This window comes from Mustela lutreola, chromosome 6 (assembly GCF_030435805.1).
Source record: "Mustela lutreola isolate mMusLut2 chromosome 6, mMusLut2.pri, whole genome shotgun sequence".
NCBI lineage: Eukaryota > Metazoa > Chordata > Mammalia > Carnivora > Mustelidae > Mustela > Mustela lutreola.
The window spans coordinates 3,543,126-3,562,703 of record NC_081295.1 but is presented as its reverse complement, the minus strand read 5'-3'; the positions used below and the strand labels follow the sequence as shown (position 1 = coordinate 3,562,703).

Below are 19,578 nucleotides of genomic sequence, written 5' to 3'. Positions count from 1 at the left end.
TTGAAAAGAGATCCATACTTTAATCCTAACGGATTATTCTCACAAACAGAAATTCTCATAAAAGCTAAGTAACATAGCAATTGAAACTTAGCTCACTGGTAGATGGGCTTCCGCTTCTTATATTAACTTGGTGCTTGCTTCAGGTCCGCCATGTGGACAAGGGGGAGACGGGGCCGTACCTAGGCTTGGCAACAGAAGGAACATTTCTTTAATGAGCTTGAAATGCCTAGAAAACACACTTTGCAGTACTTACAATAGCTATATTTATAATTAGAGTTTGCATTTTACGTGAGTTGATCTGTACACTTTGCTCTAATGTAAATCTAAAATTCATGGACTTCCTTAGAAAATATTCTTACCTTTTCCTCCAGCTGCGGCGCAGGTGGGTGCACGTACGTACAGACTGTTGTGGGGCTGGGGGTGGGAGCAGATTCAGCCCCACTCCTTCATTTTCCAAAACAAAACAAAAAAAAAAAAACAGGCAGAGGGCAATGAGATGATGTCTTAACAGACAACTAGGAACATCATTCTCCAGGGGCATTCTCACCTGTCGAGCATCACCCGTTTCCCAGATGTCTCCATGCACCAGGTGAGTGTGCTGGGATCCTTCTGAGCCCTGCACTCATGTGGGGAGGCATTCCTCCTCCTGACACTTTTTCCCAGGGCTCCCCAAGGATTCGTGGCTGTGTTCCCGAGGTTGGCTTCATCCCAGTGCCCCTCTCTGTCACCACACACAGGGAACATGCTTTCAGCAGTTGAGCTATGAGCAAAACATCAAAGACCCCCCACCCCCACCCAGGGTCACCTCTGCCTGATGCCATGCAGCTCCTGCAGTGCCTGGAGAGCATGCCTGGAGAGTCAGACACGGGGACTTATTCACGGCTTAGGAGCGCACGCCATGGGAACCCATCCCCAGATTAGGATTCTGTACGTTGGAAGTGGATCTGAGAATGTGGATTCCCAGCAAGTTCCCAGTGACACCCACGTGGCTGGTCAAGGATCAGACCTGGAGAAGTACCACTGCACAGGTGAGCAGCACATCCCAAGGCAATGAGGACTCCAAGTTGAAGGCACACGTAAGGGGATGGGTTAGGAAGGAGACCTAGTAAAAGTAGTGCTAACACTAGCTGACCCTATTTACTCTATCCGGGCAGTGTGTTAAGTGTTTAACCTTCATTTTCCCATTTAATCCCCAAATAATTAGATGAAGGAGGGATGAGCATCACCGCCATTCCCCAGATGGAGACACTCACAGGGAGATAGACAGCGGGTTGAGCAGGCGGTGCCTGGGGACACTGCTTGTCTGCAATGTGCCCGCTGCTTGTGTCACTCCCTGCCTCCCATATCTGGGCTGGAAATGCCAGGTTCCCAGTCTCCCAGTTGTGACACATACCGTCCTGTGGGCCCTTTCAGATCCACTTTCCTTCCTTCTCTGCCTTGCCCTGGAAGGGCAGAGAAGCCCTACCTGCGTTCTTCCTGCTGGGGTCGGCTGAGGATGAGACCAGAGCCTCTGCTGACCCTTCTCCTTGGAGGTCAGCCTGGGCTGACTGTGCCTCTGCTCCCTGCAAGGTGGTCTCTGCCACATGACGCCCTCCTTTTGGGGTCCAGTAACTGCTCTTCCCCCTCATCCCTTTAGCCTAGTTATACTGACGCTCCAAAAGTACCAGCTGCAGGGTACTGCCTGGGCTTTGTGGGTGCCCCCTCCCCGCACCTCGGAAACCAGTTCTCTGTAAATAAAAGGTTCTGAGATGATCCTAATTTGAGTGAGCCTCCTTCCTGTAGGGCCCCGACGGTTGCACGAGGCTCTCCTGCAGATAGAGTTTGAGCATCTACCCAGTTTAATTCTGAGATCTGATGGGAAGTCTGATCAAGCTCCTGGGAAAGCTCTCCTTGATAAAAGCAAGGAATAACACAAAATGCCTCTCTTCTTTGGCCATTTACCATGACAGAATAAATCTAAATATCAAGCCAAAATATGAGGATGGCAGAACCGGAGAAGGAGCTAGGATATCCGAGGACACCGGTCAACTCTGGAACCGCCTATCTCTGGGCTTAACCTCTATAGCTAAGGACAGAGAGAAGGTCTGCTTTTTGAATCACTGGCCACGTCAAGGTGTTTTTGTCTATGAAAGGCACAGCACTGAGCTTCATGGTGATACCTGTTGTTGGATTTCCAGTAGTAAGTTACGGACATGGATTCCTCCAGTGCATCACTTTTTTTAATTCTTTTTATTTTAGGGGCACCTGGGTGGCTCAGAGGGTTAAGCCTCTGCCTTCGGTGCAGGTCTGGTCTCAGGGTCCTGGGGTCGAGCCCTGCATCGGGCTCTCTGCTCAGCAGGGAGCCTGCTTCCCCCACCCCTCTCTGCCTGCCTCTCTGCCTACTTGTGATCTCTGTCTAATATATAAATAAAGTCTTTAAAAAATAAAAATAAAATAAAGTTTTTTCATTTTAATTCCAGTGTACTTAACACAGTGATGTCTTCACTCCAGGTGTACGATGCAGGGCGTCAGCAATTCTATACGCTACTCAGTGTTCATGATGAGTGTGCTCTTTGTAATGCATCACTTTTGACACTGGGCCCTTAGACACCCATGGCTAAGCCTCAGTAATCTTACCTGTAAAATGGGGACAACATGGTTTTCTTGAAAGAGGGCTCACCAGGTGCTTTCACGAAGGTCTAATCAGGGGCGCCTGGGTGGCTCAATTGAGTGTCCAACTCTTGATTTTAGCTCAGGTCATGATCTCAAGGTTGTGAGATGGAGTCCCCTGTTGGGTTCTATGCTGAGCACGGAACCTGTTTGAGGTTTTCTCTCTCTCTCTCCCTCCGCCCTTCCCCTGCCCCCATTCACGCTCCCTCTCACTCTTCCTCTCTCTTTTTAAAATAAAGAAGTTAATCTTAAAAAAAAAAAAAAAGTCTAATCAGCTCTGAGAATAATGACAAGTTTATGTTGCTCATTCCTCCTTCAGAATCTGGCAACAATTTACAAGTTGGCAGTCCCAAAATTAAAGATTCAATCAGTTGGCATTTGACAACTAAATTGGACAAAAAGACTGATTCATCACGGTAAAAACTAGCACATCCATACATACCTCATGGCCCTAATCTAGCAGGCACATGCCTTAGGGGCAGAAAAAAAACTAAGTCTTTTTTTTTTTATTATTACAGATAACACAATTTCAACTTTCTTATTGTTTTAATTAAAGAAACAAAGTAGCACTAATAGTATACATCTTGTATATTATTGACAGGGGGAATAGATTCATGATTACTTAGAACTTTGAATCCAATTGTCTAAATTGCTCTTATCCAAATAGAAATCAATGCTTTGTATTCGGTGAATGCAACACAAGACACAAACTGCACAGAGTTAAGATGAAAAACCCATAAAACGAATGGGTGTGATATAAATGGATAGTCAATAAGCTATTAAAAATAGTTACTGAATATTTTACATGCCAGAAAATACACAGAAGGGGGAAAAGAAAGAGCTAATGCGTGTATTTTAAGATGCACAATCTTGTTAATGAGCAAAGAAATTAAAATATTTTTTAAAAGCATGAGTAAGAATCTTAACAACTAAAAGCTCATTATTTCCTCCCACCCCCACTTTTTTTTTTTTTTTTTTTAATTTGTTGTATTTAAGCTCAAGTTAGGGCAGCTGTGCAGGATACAAAATCTTCACAAAGAAGAAAGCGCTCCAGGAAAGGAACTTTTGGTGTAGGATTATACACATTTTTTTTTTACATTAAAAAGTTACAAATCAAAACAAAGGACGTTTCAGAAAGTGGCAGACCTTATTTTAACCTTCTGATATATGCAGGGCTGCATGACTTTAATCTTATGGGAACCAGGGAAGTTTCTTCCTTTTTCTTATCTATTGTGTTCAGAATGCTCCGTTTTGGTTGTTTTCTTTAACAAAGCAGACCTACAATGTGTGCTTGGGGCAGAAATAGAGCCCATGCTTTGAGGTTTTGCCAAGTCATTCTGACCTTGGTAAACATTAAAGAACAGCCTCCCTGGGAGCCCAGGAGCAGGGCCCACAGCCATGAAAAGTTGAAAATTTCCTTTACCAACTACAAAGCTGTGATCAAACAGTATGATACTGGCATCAAAATAGACACATAGACCAATGAAAGAATCCAGATCCCAGAAATAAAGCCCACATACACAGTCAACTAATGTTTGACAGAGCAGCCAAGAAGACTCAGTGGAGGAAGGATGGTCTCTTCAATAAATGGGGTCAGGAAAATGGGTAGCCACATGAGAAGAGTGAGATTGGAACCTATCTCACATAACTCACAAGAATTAGGTCAAAATGGTTTAAAGACTTAAAGAACGGATACCATAAAACTCCTGGAAGAAAACAGGGGAAAAGCAACTTGACATTGGTCTTGGCAGTAATTTTTTGGATAAGACATCAAATGTGTTAGCCCCAAAAGTAAAAATTCCTAAGTGGGACTACACTAAACTAAGAAAGTTCCTGCGCAGCAAAAGAAACCATCAACACAAAGGCAACCTACCAAATGAGAGAAAGTATCCACAGATCATATATCAGATAAGGGTTGATATCCAAAATACACAAAGAACTCAATAGCCAAATAACAAACAATCCAATTTAAAAAACGGGCAGAGTTCTGAATGCCTCAGGAAATATATGAGTGCATTGATACTTTTGAATTAGTGTTTTTGTTTTCTACACCATATGATTTCAATCATATGTGAAATATAAGAAACAAAACAAGGAAGCAAATGAAAAACCAGAAAGAGACTCATAAATACAGAGAACAAACTGGCGGTTGCAAGAAGGGAAGGGGGCAGTAGTATCAAGTGAAGAGATTAAGAGGTACAAACTTTTTATTATAAAAAAAAATGAGTCACAGAGTTGAAACGTACAGCATTGGGCACAGGGTCAATACTATTGCCAGAACATTGGTGATGACACTTAATGTGATGAGCTTTGAATATTATACAGAATTGTCCAATCATTACATTGTACGCCTGAAACTAATATAACGGTGTATGTCAACTATACTGAAAGAAGAAAAAAAAAGACTTAATAAGTGTTGGCGAGGAAATGGAAAAAAAGGGAACCCTTATGAACTGTTGGTACAAGGTAAATTGGTACAGAAATGGAATATAAATTGGTGTACAGAACAGTATAGAGATTCCTCAAAAAAATTAAACTCTGAGGGCATTTGGCATGGCTCAGCTGGTGAAGCAGCCACGAGAAAGGAGATCCTGCCATTTGCAGCAACATGGATAAACCATAAGGGCATTATATGCTAAGTAAAACTAGTCAGGCAGAAGCAACTACTTTATGATGTCGCTTACATATGGAATCTAGAAAAGCTGATCTCGTACAGAGAACAGAATGATGGCCACCAGCATGAGGGTAGGGGCAGAAAAGGGAAGATATTGGTCAAAGGGTACATACCTCTAGTTATGAGTAAGTTCTGGGTATGATGTATAATATGGTGCTTATAGTTAATACTGTATTATATACTTGGAAATGGCTGTAAGTCAGTCTTACACGTGTTCACCACACAAGGACTGTGGCCCTGCCGTGTGCTAGAGGTCGTAGCTGACTCTGTAAGGGTGATCGTTTCCTGGGATATAAACAACACCACCTACACATTGTACACTTTAAAGTTACACAGTGTTATATGTCAAATGCAACTCTCGGTAAAATTGGAAGAAGAAGAGCAGCTGGTCTATTTGGAGTCAGAGCACCAGAATGGTAAAGGTCTGGGGAGCTGCACATCCCAAGACCTTGGTTGGAATCACTTCTCTGAGCCCAGAAGCAGGGCACACAGACAGGAGAGGTTGAACAGTCTTTTATCAGTAGATGAGAGGACACTTATTTGAGGAGTGGCCAGCTGCTCAAACATGAGAGTGGCAGCAAAGTAAGTTCCGAGGGACCTGGAGGCAGAATTCTGGATTAGAAGCTGGAGAGGGTGTTCTTGCAAATGACTCTCAAGTCAGAATCCAGAAAAGCCTCTGAAAGTGTGGACAGCAGTGGAGTCAGTGCAGCCTAGCAGGTGGAAGAACATGGGGATGTGCCTAGGAAGCCAGCACCTGGAAGAAAAAGGTTTCAAGTGACCCTGCCTTATTTAACCTGTTCTCCTATTTCTCATGGTTTCACCTCCATGCTCACAAAAATCATAATTCATAGGCATAAATTCTCAGCTTCCAAATATGTTACTGGTAGACTCACTTGAATATGTCCCATGTCCAACTGCTCTCCTACACAAGCGGATGGGAACTCTGTTCTCTTCTCACTCATTCCCTCTTCTTCGGTCCTGACCTTCAGGGCTCAGGGCTCAGCCTTCCAGTCTGTTCACCTCCTCTTCCCTCTAGACACCCTCCATGGTGATTTCCCTCCTCTCCGGTTTCCACTTCCACTCACTGCTGCTGACTCCTCTTCTTCCAGCACCCCACCCACAGACTCAGTTCCACCCAACACCTCCCTACGGATGTAATTCCCTAGAGACACTAAGCTTCAGAATGTCCCCAAATGAATGAATCTTTACCTCAAAGTCTACTCCTCTTCTGTGTTCCCTATTTTAATGAACCATCTGAGTTGTCATCCAAGCCAGAAACCAGGGAGTCAGCCTGGATTCCTGCAACCCTTACTATCTTCATCTAGCCCCTCATACTGACTTAGCCGCCCTTGCATTTGGTCCCTTTTGCCTCCTCACTGCCTTTCCTGCAGCTCAAACTCACATCACCTCCAACTCAGACTCCCACAGTAGTCTCCTACTTGGCATCCTTCTCTCCAGTCCTATCTCCTACAGTACTTTTTTTTTTTTTTAACAATAATGCTAGAGTGATCTTTCTAAATATTGAATGTGATCCTTTACTGCTTAAAGGTCTTCAACGAGTTATCTTGTTTGACTCCATCCTTTCATTTTCTAGCACCACCAGCCACCAGCATCTGAGCACACATACACACACACCAACACCAACACCACTAGCACCAGCACCACCAGGAACATCACCATCACCATCATCATCACCAACACCACCAGGACCATCACCCGCACCACCACCATCACCATCATCACCACCATCATCTCCACCATCATCACCATCACCATCACCACCACCACCATCACCACTATCACCATCATCTCCACCATCACCACCATCACCACCATCACCATCATCACCACCATCACCACCATCACCATCATCACCATCCTCACCATTATCAGCATCCTCACCATCATCACCATCACCACCATCCTCACCATCACCATCATCATCATCACCATCACCAGCACCATCACCACCACCACTATCACCAGCACCACCATCATGACCACCACCACCATTACCAGCAGCAGCACCACCACCAGCAATGTCTGCACCAATTCCAGTCTGCTTGCTCTTTCACTCACATGGTTCTCTCTTACCTCGAATCACCACTCCACACATGAAAACTTAATGGTAAAAAATAACTTGCAAAGTTTATTTGGCCTTTCTGTCCCTTCTCCCCCATGAAGAATATTGAGTTCTGTGAGCTCATCTTTGTACTTTTCTTACTTATGCCACAGCCCCAGGATAAATTGTTGCATTCATTATTTCTTAAAATATATTTAAATTGGAATTAAATTTAATTTTTTAAGATTTTATTGATTTATTTCACAGAGAGAAACACAGCAAGAGAGGGAACACATGCAGGGGGAGTGGGAGACAGAGAAGCAGGCTTCCCGCTAAGCAGGGAGTCTGATGCAGGGCCCAATCCCAGGACCCTGGAATCATGACCTGAGCCAAAGGCAGATGCTTAACCGACTGGGCTACCCAGGTGCCCCTAAATTTAAATTTTAAATTAAAATTTAAAAATTTAAATAAGAAATTTCCTAATCTGTAAAATAATAACTGTAACTACCATGTAAGATCACATGGAAACTAAAAGAATCTAGGTTAAATTCATAGAATAGTGTCTAGCATATAATAAGTGTTTAACAAGTGTTAGCATACTTATAGAAATTTATAGAAAATAATATACTAATGAATCTACTATCAATATTAAACATACATTGATATCAGAACATTTGCTTCATATTCTTTTATTAACATATAATGCTTCATATTTTTAAAAGAAATAAAACACCATATATGCTACTGAAATACTAAATCCAGTTGGAGCCTTTTCTTTTCCCTCTCCTCTTTTCCCTACAGTTAATCAACGTCCTAGAATTAGTGAATTTCATACCAATGCATGTTTAATTTTATATTTATATTAATAATACTACCATTATGTACTCCACTGAAACTACTTTTTTCACCCAACATTACGGTTTTGCTATTTACTCATGTCGATGTATGTGGGTCTATTTCTTTTATCTGCTTTGTAGTGTTCCATTTAAAGATGACCACCAGCACCATTACTACCCTACTCAGAAAAAAATGATGCTGCTTCTATTTTCTAGTATCAGGGTTATTCGGTGAACATCAATAGATTAAATAACCAGATAGATGATAGATAGATAGATAGATAGATAGATGATAGATAGATGGATGGATGGATGATAGACAGGACAAGATAGACAACAAGAGAAAATGAGGAAGAGAAGCTTCCTTAGGTACGTGCACATGAGCTTCTTTAGGGTAAACACAGTAAATCATGTAGACTGGGTCATGTCACAATAATGAGTTAACCCTGATCTCCACTGGCCTGATCTGACAAAGTTTATGCCTTACACATGTTCTGTGTCCAAAATGGTGAGCTCTGTTTAAGAACTAGGTACACAGAAGACCCAGTGTCCCAGCAGCCTCACCACCTGGAAGAAACACAAGTCTTTACAACTTCTACAGTAGAGAAATATCTCTCCCACGGTCCACATTCTGATTAAGAAATCCCTTTGCTCACCTATTTCTTTGCATAAAACACAGTGCCATCCTCTCTAAGGGAGACAAATCCACCCCATCACCACATCCAGCTCAAAGTCCAAGATCCCTAAAGGATACACAGCTTTTTTTCCATCCTTTGAGAACCAGGATAATTTCCATACATTTATGAGTGGATGTTCATACCAAGGTGAGGACACACACAGCAATGCATGGTCTGTAGCGTTCCCGAAGCTCTAAAGAAAAGACCAGGCACAGGGTTAAGTCTGACGGCATCGGGTCGGAGGTCTTGTTCATTGCCCTTGTCACTGGTTTGGCCGTCCTTTGCCCTCCTCGGGCTCATCTGAAGTGGACTTAGGGGACTATGTTCTCTTAGGGGATATATGGATTCTTCAGCTGTCTTCTGCTCTTCATGGATGTTCAGGGGACCCAAGGCTGTTAAAGCTTTTGAACGGCAATGGACTCACTTACCTTGGTTGCCTGATAGCCTGTAATCAACAAACTCCCTCAAAAACTCAGTGCCCTTCCAATCCATTTGCTTCCAGTCAGTTCCATGTGCCCACGGTTTGCTTAGAGCCGCTCTCAGATCTCCTTCTTTTCTCCTCCTCATGGCTCATCTCTAATTGTCCATTTAGACAGGAAGCTATGGGCTTTGATGAAAAGGCCACACTTGTAATGCATTCTTTACTTTCAGACATATAATCTGCCTGTAGATTTTTTAAAACTTCACCTCTTAAATCTGTAAACAGAAATCAGTCATCTTTTCCCACACTGAGAAGTCACATTTTTGTTTCTCTGTATTCCTCTTTCTTTCTTTCTACAAATAAGCTGATCTCTCCAGAGCTCACCCTTCCTGTCATGTGTTATCACAACCATCCCACATCGCCTCAAACAAGCTACATAACCCTCATGCCAGCAGGCATAATTCTGCAAGATTCCGGGAAAACACGGGTATTCCGTGAGCTTGTTGCCAAATTACCTCCCAACCGTTCCTGTCGATTTACACTTGCTCCAGCAGTGGGTAAAAGTGTATCTACCCACATCCTTGTATCCTTTAGTTTTATCAGGCTTTCTTTTTAGCTGTTGGCATTCTTTTCACAAATCTGTACAACAAACAACTATCAGCTCCTTGAAGATTGGGGCCATGTTTATTTATTTTATTTTATTTTTTTTTATTTCTTTTCAGTGTTCCAGAATTCATCGTTTATGTCCCACACCAAGTGCTCCATGCAATTCGTGCCCTCCATCACACCCACCACCAGGCTCATCCAACCCCCCCACTCCCATCCCCTCCAAAACCCTCAGTTTGTTTCCCAGAGTCCACAGTCTCTCGTGGCTCGTCTCCCCCTCCCATTGGCCATGTTTTCATTTCCATACTTCCAGCAAGCAGCAACCATCTGAAATGTACCTGAAGTTGATCTAATGAATGTTGCTTAAACACACAAATGACTGGTGGGATTACTTATATTTTAAGTGAAAAGTTTACCAATCCAAAGAGAACCCATAACAAAGTGCCAGCTACAAGAGTTTGATCTTGACAAGGTCTGATTACAACCGATGTCACATCTCTTCGAAAACAGTGCTTTTGTGACTCCAGAATAAAGACCAAACAACAAAGAGACCTTCCAGCCCCCGTTCTCCTCCCCAGGAAATCCACTCAGGCCTTCCTGACTAAAGTCCCCCTAAACAGACCAGCATGCCCTTCTGCCTCTGGATCCAGCCTCCCCTCCTTTCTAATCGGATCATCCCTGAATCCTGCCTCTCGAGTCAATGGCTGTCCCTCACTCAACAAGCAAATAAATTCGGCTTTGATTGTTAGTCTGTTTCTTCTTACTCCTAGCAGTCTTTATGTCACCGCAATGTACAAATGTGTTTCCCTAGATCTTGACCAGTGATACATATAAAGGGTACAGCCTAATGCAGTGGTCAAACTCGAGGAATTGTGCACACCAAATCTGGGATTGGATCCCTGCTCTGTTTCTCACAGTGTAGTTTAAACAAGTCAATTCACCCCTTCACATTTTTATTCTGCCGTATGATGGGAAATAATGGTGCTTACTTAAAAAGATTCCAGCGAACATGAATAACCAATAGAAGGCAACTTGAACTTAAAGAATTCAACAAACATGAATAAAGCCCAATTTATTTCTATATACAGTGACATTTGCAGCTTCATCTCTAAAAGCAGGATGACACCTGCCCCAGGAACAGCTACTAGATTTGAACAGAGCTGTGATGAACACACATGCTGACCTTCACCTCCCAGCCCATAGGAAGCAAAACCCATTCACCCCCCCCCCCACACACACACACACATCACCCCTCTCTCACCCTGAGCTCAAACTCTACTCTTCCACGTTGGGATCAAGTCTCTTGTGTACTTCACCCCTACCTTTGATCCTCACCACAGCCCTGTATACGGCTGTCCAAAGAAATTGGACTTGTATTTGTTCTAAGGGTTCAGACTAGATTATAGGCAAAGTGGGCATTAAAAAAATCTGAGTCTTGGGACTCTTGGGTGGTTCAGTGGGTTAAGCCATTGCCTTCAGCTCAGGTCTAGATTCCAGGGTCCTGGGATCGAGTCCTGCATCGGGTTCCTTGCTCAGCAGTGAGCCTGCTTCTCTCTGGCTCTGCCTGCCTCTCTGCCTACTTGTGTGCTCTCTCTCTCTCTCTCTCTCTCCATCTGACAAATAAATAAAATCTTAAAAAAAAGAATCCGAGTCACAATGTTGTCATCAAGATCACAATCAGTCAAGATCCACATGTATTGCCAAACACCATGCTAGTGCTGCAACCTTTCAAAGCACTGCATCACTTACAATCAGTAAAGATTATTTAGTTTATGAATGTTAATTCTATGATTGCTACAGTAAATGTTTATATATAAACTTGCATTGGCAAATAAACACATTTGATCTGTATTGTAGCAGTGCTGAATTTCTTATTCCAATCAAATAATTGAAAGTATTTTCCCTCGGAGAAAAGTACTGAAGGAAAGCAGAATATACTCTAAGAACTACTATTGCTATGAATATGTATACGAAAGGAAAACTAATCACATGCACACATGTATTTATTCCAATATCTTGAGTAGGATACATATGCTACATTAACTTTATTAGAGATTAAAACTGACAAAACAAGATGTATCTTCATTAATTTATAAATCTGCAAACATTCGTGCTACGCACATGGTGGCTATGAATTTTCATAGGTCATTTTCCAATCACTTGAGTTAGTTTCTGTTTCCTTTAAGTTTACAAATTCTTTAATAAAATCCCAAAGGTTCCTTAAACACAAGTGAACACAATAGATTAGACAAAAATGCCTCAAGCATAAGAGAAAACTTTAAAACAAACATTTATTTTAAGACATATTTACTCAAAAACACAAAGTGAGACTCTGTAATCTTCCACTTCCATTTTAAAGGATTTCTTGCAGAATTTTGGCCCGGAATGTAGCAAAGATTCTCCTTGTATTTGGACACAATCCCCTGCAGTATTTTCCAGACTAAGTATAGTGAGGCAGCAGATGTAGATTTATCTTGGAGATAATGATGTTTAAACTTTAGGTCCACCCACTCTCATTGCCAATACTATGGAAGGAGCCTTCCCAATTTTGTATTTGTAATTCTATCTTCTTTTCTTTGAGGACACCCAACATACACAACCCACCTGTGTGGTTCACACAGTCACCATTCTACCACTGTTCTCCCGTGACTCTCTCTACCATGTGAGCTAGAAAGTAGAGTGTACTATTTCCTAGACTTTTCTGTGGCTAAGGATTGTCTTGGGACATGGTGCTGGGCACTGAGATATGGGTGTAAGTCCCTGAAAGCTCCTCCCCTTCTAAATAAAACAGAAAAGTCTCCTGATGAGAAGCTCTTTGCCTTTTGTCCTCCCCTTTCCCCTTTATTTCTCTATGGGATGTGGACCCATGCCTGAAGATAGTCACACTGAGGCCTCCAAGAGGAAAACCATAGGAAAGCAAAGAGGAAAGACAGAAGATACTGGTTCCTTGATATCATCATTGAACTGAGATCACCTACAACTAAATGTCTTTTAACTGTTGTTAGAAATTAGCACTTTCCATACTTAAACCAGAAATGGTTTTCTGTTGCTCCCAGCCTTACCAAATCCTGAAATGTGAACTGTAGTACCAATTCTAAGAAAATTAACTATATAAAGCTAAATGTATGTAATTGATACTATAAATCAGCCATTTCATTTTTAAATTAAAATTGTCAGAGTGGAGAGATTCAATTACCATATGGTTTCACTTATTTGTGAAACATAAGGAAGAGCATGGAGGACATTAGGAGAAGGAAGGGAAAAATGAAGGGGGGAAATCAGAGGCAGAGACGAACCATGAGAAGCTATCGACTACAGGAGACACACTGAGGGTTTTAGAGGGGAGAGAGATGGGGGATGGCTGAGCCCGGTGATGGGTACCTAGGAGGGCACCTGTTGCATGGAGCACTGGGAGTTGTATGCAAACCATGAATCTTGGAACACTGCATCAAAAACTAATGATGTACTCTATGGTGACTAACATAACATAATTTAAAAAAAAAAAAAAAAAAAGCCTGTCAGAGTAATAAATGCAGAGCATTCTTCAAAAATTTAATGTCACTAAAAGCCATAAAATTTGAGAAAGGCTAGTCACCATCTTCCCAACTTCCTGATCCCTGCCTGTGAGAAATTACCCTCAATTCTTCAGTTCTTTCCAAAGAATTTATTTCTACATTGCCAAGTAATATATAGTGATTGAGATTTAAATCTTGGGCTAAGAATTCTTGAGCCCAGGAAAGAAGATAACATATATATTTAAAGTAAACACTCATGAATATAAACATGTCAGAGCGCTGTCCTGTCGAATGCAGATCTGAGTGGACGGTTTTAAGGAGAGCATGAAATTGCCTCACTTCTTTTATCACGTCATCAACACTTACCGCTGCCCCTCCTCGCTCATCTTACTCTTCTCCATGGTCTGCTTCACCTGGCTTTCAATAACCTGCAGAACCAAAATCATTTGGGCATGTGTAATGGCATGAGACTGACCTTATCTGATGAGAAGATTGAATCAAAATTGAATACCACTTCTAGAATCAGGCACAACATACTAATGTATGTTGTATATAATTCAGAGGAATATACATATCCAACTGAAGCAGAATTACAATCTGTTAAGCAGCAAATTGTTAGTTGTTCTGGAAGGGTATCCTGAAAGTCATTAGAGAACCAATTCATTATATTCCCTGTTACCAGATAAACTCATTACAACTCACTGTTACATGTGCAAGGTTACAGAAAAGGTCAATTCTGATCGGCATATTCAGCTATTTAAAAAGGATGTTTATTTTTTTATTAATACATTAGCTTACACATGTCCAGTTTTAAGCTAATGTCTGCATAGTGAGATATTCTCAGCATTACAGAAAGATATCATTTAGAAAAATAATGTATATATTCTTATTTTGTTTAGGACAAGAGGCACACACACATCAATAAAGGAAATATTCCTATTGAACATTAATTTACAAATACTTACATGCATTTTCTTCTTTAAAATTCTGTTTGCTGTTTCCAATTTTATAGCTTCAGTCTGAAGAAGAAATGGTTTTAAAAGTAAGATGCTTGGTTAAGAATATTTGTTAAATACTTCTCCCCATTTATGGGGCAAAAAGTATATGTAAACGATGTTATTCTCATTTCAAAAGTACCCAAGAGCACACCATTTAAAAAACAGATGAATAAACAGAGCATGACTTAAAGGACATGAGGCAAAGAGAGATCAGTAGCCTCCTACGTCAAAAACTAGAGGAGATAAAGGTTGATGTTAGAAAAACCCAGAGAGGGGCCCCTGGGTGGCTCAGTGGGTTAAAGCCGCTGCCTTCGGCTCAGTTCATGATCTCAGGGTCTTGGGATCGAGCCCCGCATCTGGCTCTCTGCTTGGTGGGGAGCCTGCTTCCCCCTCCCCCTCTCTGCCTACCTTTGATCTCTGTCTATCAAATAAATAGAAAAGAAAAGAAAAACCCACAGAATTTTAGGAAAATTCTAAAGAAGTTACTTAATTTTTGTAATTAATAACAGGCTTTGTTAAGGTGGCTGAATACAAGATAAAATACAAATATCAGGGGCACCTGGGTGGCTCAGTCAGTTAAGCATCTGACTCTTGATTTCCATTCAGCGTGAAGCCTGCTTCTCCCTCTCCCTCTGCTCCTCCTTCCACTTATGTGCTCTCACTCATTCTCTCTCTTGTGCTCACCCTCAAATAAATAAATAAAATCTTAAATAAATAAATAAATAAATAAGAACAGACTGTAAACAAAAAAACAGAAGCAGTCTGATGCATTATTTTAAAAGAAAGAGAGAAGTCAAAATAAGTTTAAACCATCACCACCTTCCTATACACTTTATAATTCTGCTTTTTTAAAAAAGATTTTAAAAAGATAGTGCTGGAAAATACATGAAACTATACAACCATGAGAAGAAGAAGAATCACACGTCACTTATAAACCTGTAACTAAGTGGTAAAATTGAGTCAGATTCTACACAAATAAAAATCAGGTTATAACATATAAAAAGCAGGGCAGCATAACATTTCAAAACATAGATTACAATCTACATTATACTGTTCATCAAAAATCGGTTAGTGATAATTGTTAAAGACTACTTTGAACACAGCAGACTCTCCTTTCTATGGTAGTAACTGATTTCTATCTTCTAACGTAATTGTACAACTCACTGAAAATCTAACTGTGGAGTTTCAGTGTGACACAATGAAAATAATAAGGGCTTTGGAGCCCCCAAATTATTAAGCTTCAACCCCAGCTTTGCCACCTGTAAACTGTATCATTTTGGGCATGTTACTTAAACCCTCTGAGCTTCAGCTCAATCTAATTAGTACATATAGATACTAAAAGTTGGCGGTCATGACTTTTATGACAAGCATCTTCAAACTTTAAGAGACATCAATTGACCTGAAAGAGACCCAATTGGAACCTTTACAGAACAATACAGAATTTTTAATCACCTCTATTTTTGTTGTTTTAGCTAGACATATTAATTATTCTGATCATTTGCTACAAATGTTTTGCAACAAAAATATATTTGGACCAATTTTTCCATTATTGCTTACCCAGCTGCAAAATGAAATTGCTTCATGTGTTTGCCAACATCTTCAAGCAGAAGAACAATGTAAACATTCAAATAAATAAATTGCATACCTCTATGCTTTTAATCCTATTCTCAGTGATATGTGAAATTCCCGTATGAAGCAAAGTTGTTTTGATTTCTCTTTCAAGAGCTTGAATTTCATCCCATTTATTAAGTATTTCACACCTCTTCTTTTCAACCTTCTCAATAAGAGTGAGGTGATCCTCATCCATTACATCTTTCTTAGATAATTCTGGAAATATTTTTAAAAGCAAAGTAGTACTGTTTATTACATCATCTCTTATTAATGGCATTATGCGTTACTAACAGTATTATTATGTATGTTATATATAGCTATAAGATCTAATGTAACTCAAGCTCCAAGCATATCAATAAAAATGATCTGATCCCCTGGGGATAAAAATATATGTTTATAAAAAATAAAAAATTAAAAAAAAGTGAAATGAAAAAAAATGATCTGATCCGAGAATGGGGATATTCCTCCTCTAATTTATTTATACAATCAACAAGCATTTATTGAGTGCCCAATTTGAGCACCCAACATAACGTGAGGAAGGTGCCAGGATGACTTTGCAGGAGAAGTGTGACCAAGTTGAGACCCAAGGGTGAAAAGGCGTTAGACAAGGGAAGGGGATAAGGAATGGGGCAGAAGAGCAGAACTTGGCACGTCTCAGAAAACAAAAACAAAACAAACAAAAAAACAATGATATAGTAGGGTAGGAACATTGAGGAGCAGGGAGTGACATCAGTGAATACTAGATAGGAAGCAGGGGGAGATCTGAAAATTAGGAAATAAGTCAATGTGGAAGGCTCTTAAGCTGGGGTCAGCACACGCAATGGTCCTTCTACAGTACCAGAAGTAGGTGAGAAAGGGTGAAGCTGGAACAGGATGACCAGGCAGAAAGCTACTACACTCATCCAAGCAAGATCAGATCAGGATAGTACCTGATGCATAAAGAGAAGTGGAGAGATACAAAAAAGATTTAGGGAACAGAACAAGGAAGGCTTGGTAACTGACTGGATACAGATGCAGAGGACAGGCAGGTATCAAAATAACACCTAGGTTTCAGCTTTGCTACAGCAAGGAACAGAGGCAGTAGGAAGGAAGGGCGTTCAATGCAGCAGAGATGTAAGAGAGCTGGGTTTGAATCTCACCTGGGCCACTAACTACAAGCTGTGTTGAAGTGATTGATAGGGTTGGCAGGGGGAGATTTCTGCTACAGGCTTTCTGACTCTACTTCCATGTGTTTGGTGACGCCATTCACTGAAACAGAGAGTTTCATCAGGGACGTGCTGAGTTGAGGTGTCTATGGGATACTCAAGTGGCCATATCCAGTAAGTAATTGGATATAGGGGTCTCAAGCCTAAAAAAGAGATTAGGGAAGGAAAAAAGATCTGGAATGAAAGATGTGTGCATTGAACCAAAGACATGTTGGGTTCCAACAAATATCAGTATTGAAGGGTTCAGAAAGGTGATGGACACATTAAGAGTAACTCACTGCTGAAAAAACTTCATCATCAAACAGCACAGTTAGATTCTGACTGTAGTGGTAAGACAATTTCTTTGAGAAAGAATAACTAATCCTTTTTGGTAGGAATAAAAAGCAATTCAAAGAGTGATAACATTTACCCATACATGGGGAACAACACAGAAACCACTGCCATCATTCCAACTTGCCACATTTGGAAGAAGAAAAAACTTTGAAGATGAGTTTTGAAATTTGGGGGAATTAGCTAAGCAGACACACAATGAACTAAACAAGGAAGCAGAAACAGCCAAGGTTAAGCTGTTCAACTATGAAGTTTGATCCCCACCTTAACCTAAGCAGAAGGTTTTAACCTGCAACAATTACCTGGGGACACAGGAGCCAAAAATAGTGAAAGAACACTTCAATGACCCAACAGTTGTTACCCCTTTTCTACCAAAAGAGGAAGACAAAGGAGGCACCTGGGTGCCTCCGTTAGTTAAGTATTTGCCTTTGGTTCAAGTCATGATCTCAGAGTCCTGAGATTGAGCCCCGCATCAGGCTCCCTGATCTGCATGGAGTCTGCTTGCCCTTCTCCCTCTCCTCCCACTGACTCTCATTCTCTCTCTCTCTCTCTCAAATACATAAATAAATAGAATATTAAAAAAGAGAAAGAGAGAAAAAGACTGAGGTACCAGGAGGGGGACGCTCCACAGAAAATACATACATGCAGAGGCTCCTGAATTAGAAAGCTTTAGGAAAAGAATAAAGGAAGATGAACACAAGCCACCAGATTTCTTCAATAGCACTGGGAAAATGTCAGAAATAGCTAGAATCAACTATTAAGGAACATCTACTACAGTTCTAGAAATTAGCAATATCTTCTTGTTTATTGTTTTTAAATCACTGATGTTTTATCCTGTTAGCAGTTAGCAATAAAGATCTTAAATCTAAAAGAAAAAATGGGACATGGGTGCCTGGGTGGCTCAGTGGGTTAAGCCGCTGCCTTCCGCTCAGGTCATGATCTCAGGGTCCTGGGATCGAGGCCCGCATCGGGCTCTCTGCTCAGCAGGGAGCCTGCTTCCCCCCTCACTCTCCGCCTGCTTGTGATCTCTCTCTTTCAAATAAATAAATAAAATCTTTTAAATAAATAAAAGAAAAATGGGACAAATACCATATGATTCCACTCATAAATGGAATCTTGGAAAAAAAAAAAAAAAAGAACAAATAAAAAGCAGAATCAGACCTATACCTACAGAGAACAAAGTGATGGTTGCCAGAGGGAAGGGGCTAGAGGGGTGGATGAAATGAGTGAATTGGAGAGGAAGACTCGGGCTTCCAGTTACAGAATGAGTAAGGCACAGTGCTAAAGAGCAGAGCATAAGGAATTCAGTCATTGATACTGTAACAGTGATGTACTTGGATACATGATAGCTACACTCCTGGTGAGCATCCCATAATGCACAAATGTGTCAAATCACCAAGTTGTACACCTGGAATTAATGTAACATTGTGTCAGTTATATTAAGAAGAAAAGAAGAAAAAAGAAAGAAAAGAAGGAAAGAAGAGAAAAGACAAGAAAGGAAAAGAAAAGAAAATGGTGGAGCTGTCTTAGGAGACAGCAAGGAAATAGGAAACAGGGAGCTGGAGTCCCATCCATGACTTTTCTATAGGAGGAACCCAAGAATACACAACATGAGTGCAGGAGGAAGATGGACCCCACCCCTCATAAGTCCTAACACAGGGTCAGAAGACAAGCACTGCACCAGCCTAGGATAAAAAAAAGACGCCAGGACTGTGGCCACAAGAAGCCCTTGGAAGCTGGCCAACAGGTGACTCACCCAAGTGCTGCTCGCAGGGAGGAAAGAAGTAACAGAAGGAAACAAAAGATCCCAGCAAGAAGAGGCATTTGAGGCCAAGTTCTGCTAAGAACTTAAAACAGGCTAGTCTGTAAGTATCCCCCAGAAGCTGCTGAGGTGGGGAGAAAGTGATTCCAGCATGAGTTAGTATTTAACAAACTTGGAAGAAAAATGGCATTTGGCTGAATCATTGCATTAATAGTATAGAGCGTATTTTGGT

General features: G+C 41.1%; 1 protein-coding gene across 3 annotated transcripts in view; it reads right to left on the bottom strand.

Moving 5' to 3' along the window:
* Positions 1 to 530: 530 nt before the first annotated feature.
* Positions 531 to 19,578, bottom strand: part of C6H6orf118 (chromosome 6 C6orf118 homolog) — a 44,570-nt gene continuing 25,522 nt past the window's right edge. For 2 of the 3 annotated variants that reach the window (XM_059176578.1, XM_059176580.1), the window contains exons 7-10: positions 16,084 to 16,265; positions 14,406 to 14,459; positions 13,807 to 13,868; positions 11,911 to 12,144 (exon numbers count right to left, since the gene is read on the bottom strand). In XM_059176578.1, coding sequence (XP_059032561.1) covers positions 12,054 to 12,144; positions 13,807 to 13,868; positions 14,406 to 14,459; positions 16,084 to 16,265 — 389 coding nt within the window. In that variant the 3' untranslated portion in view covers positions 11,911 to 12,053. Of the gene's footprint in view, positions 9,506 to 11,910; positions 12,145 to 13,806; positions 13,869 to 14,405; positions 14,460 to 16,083; positions 16,266 to 19,578 lie in introns of those variants that run through there. The other variant, XM_059176579.1, reaches the window with a different exon arrangement.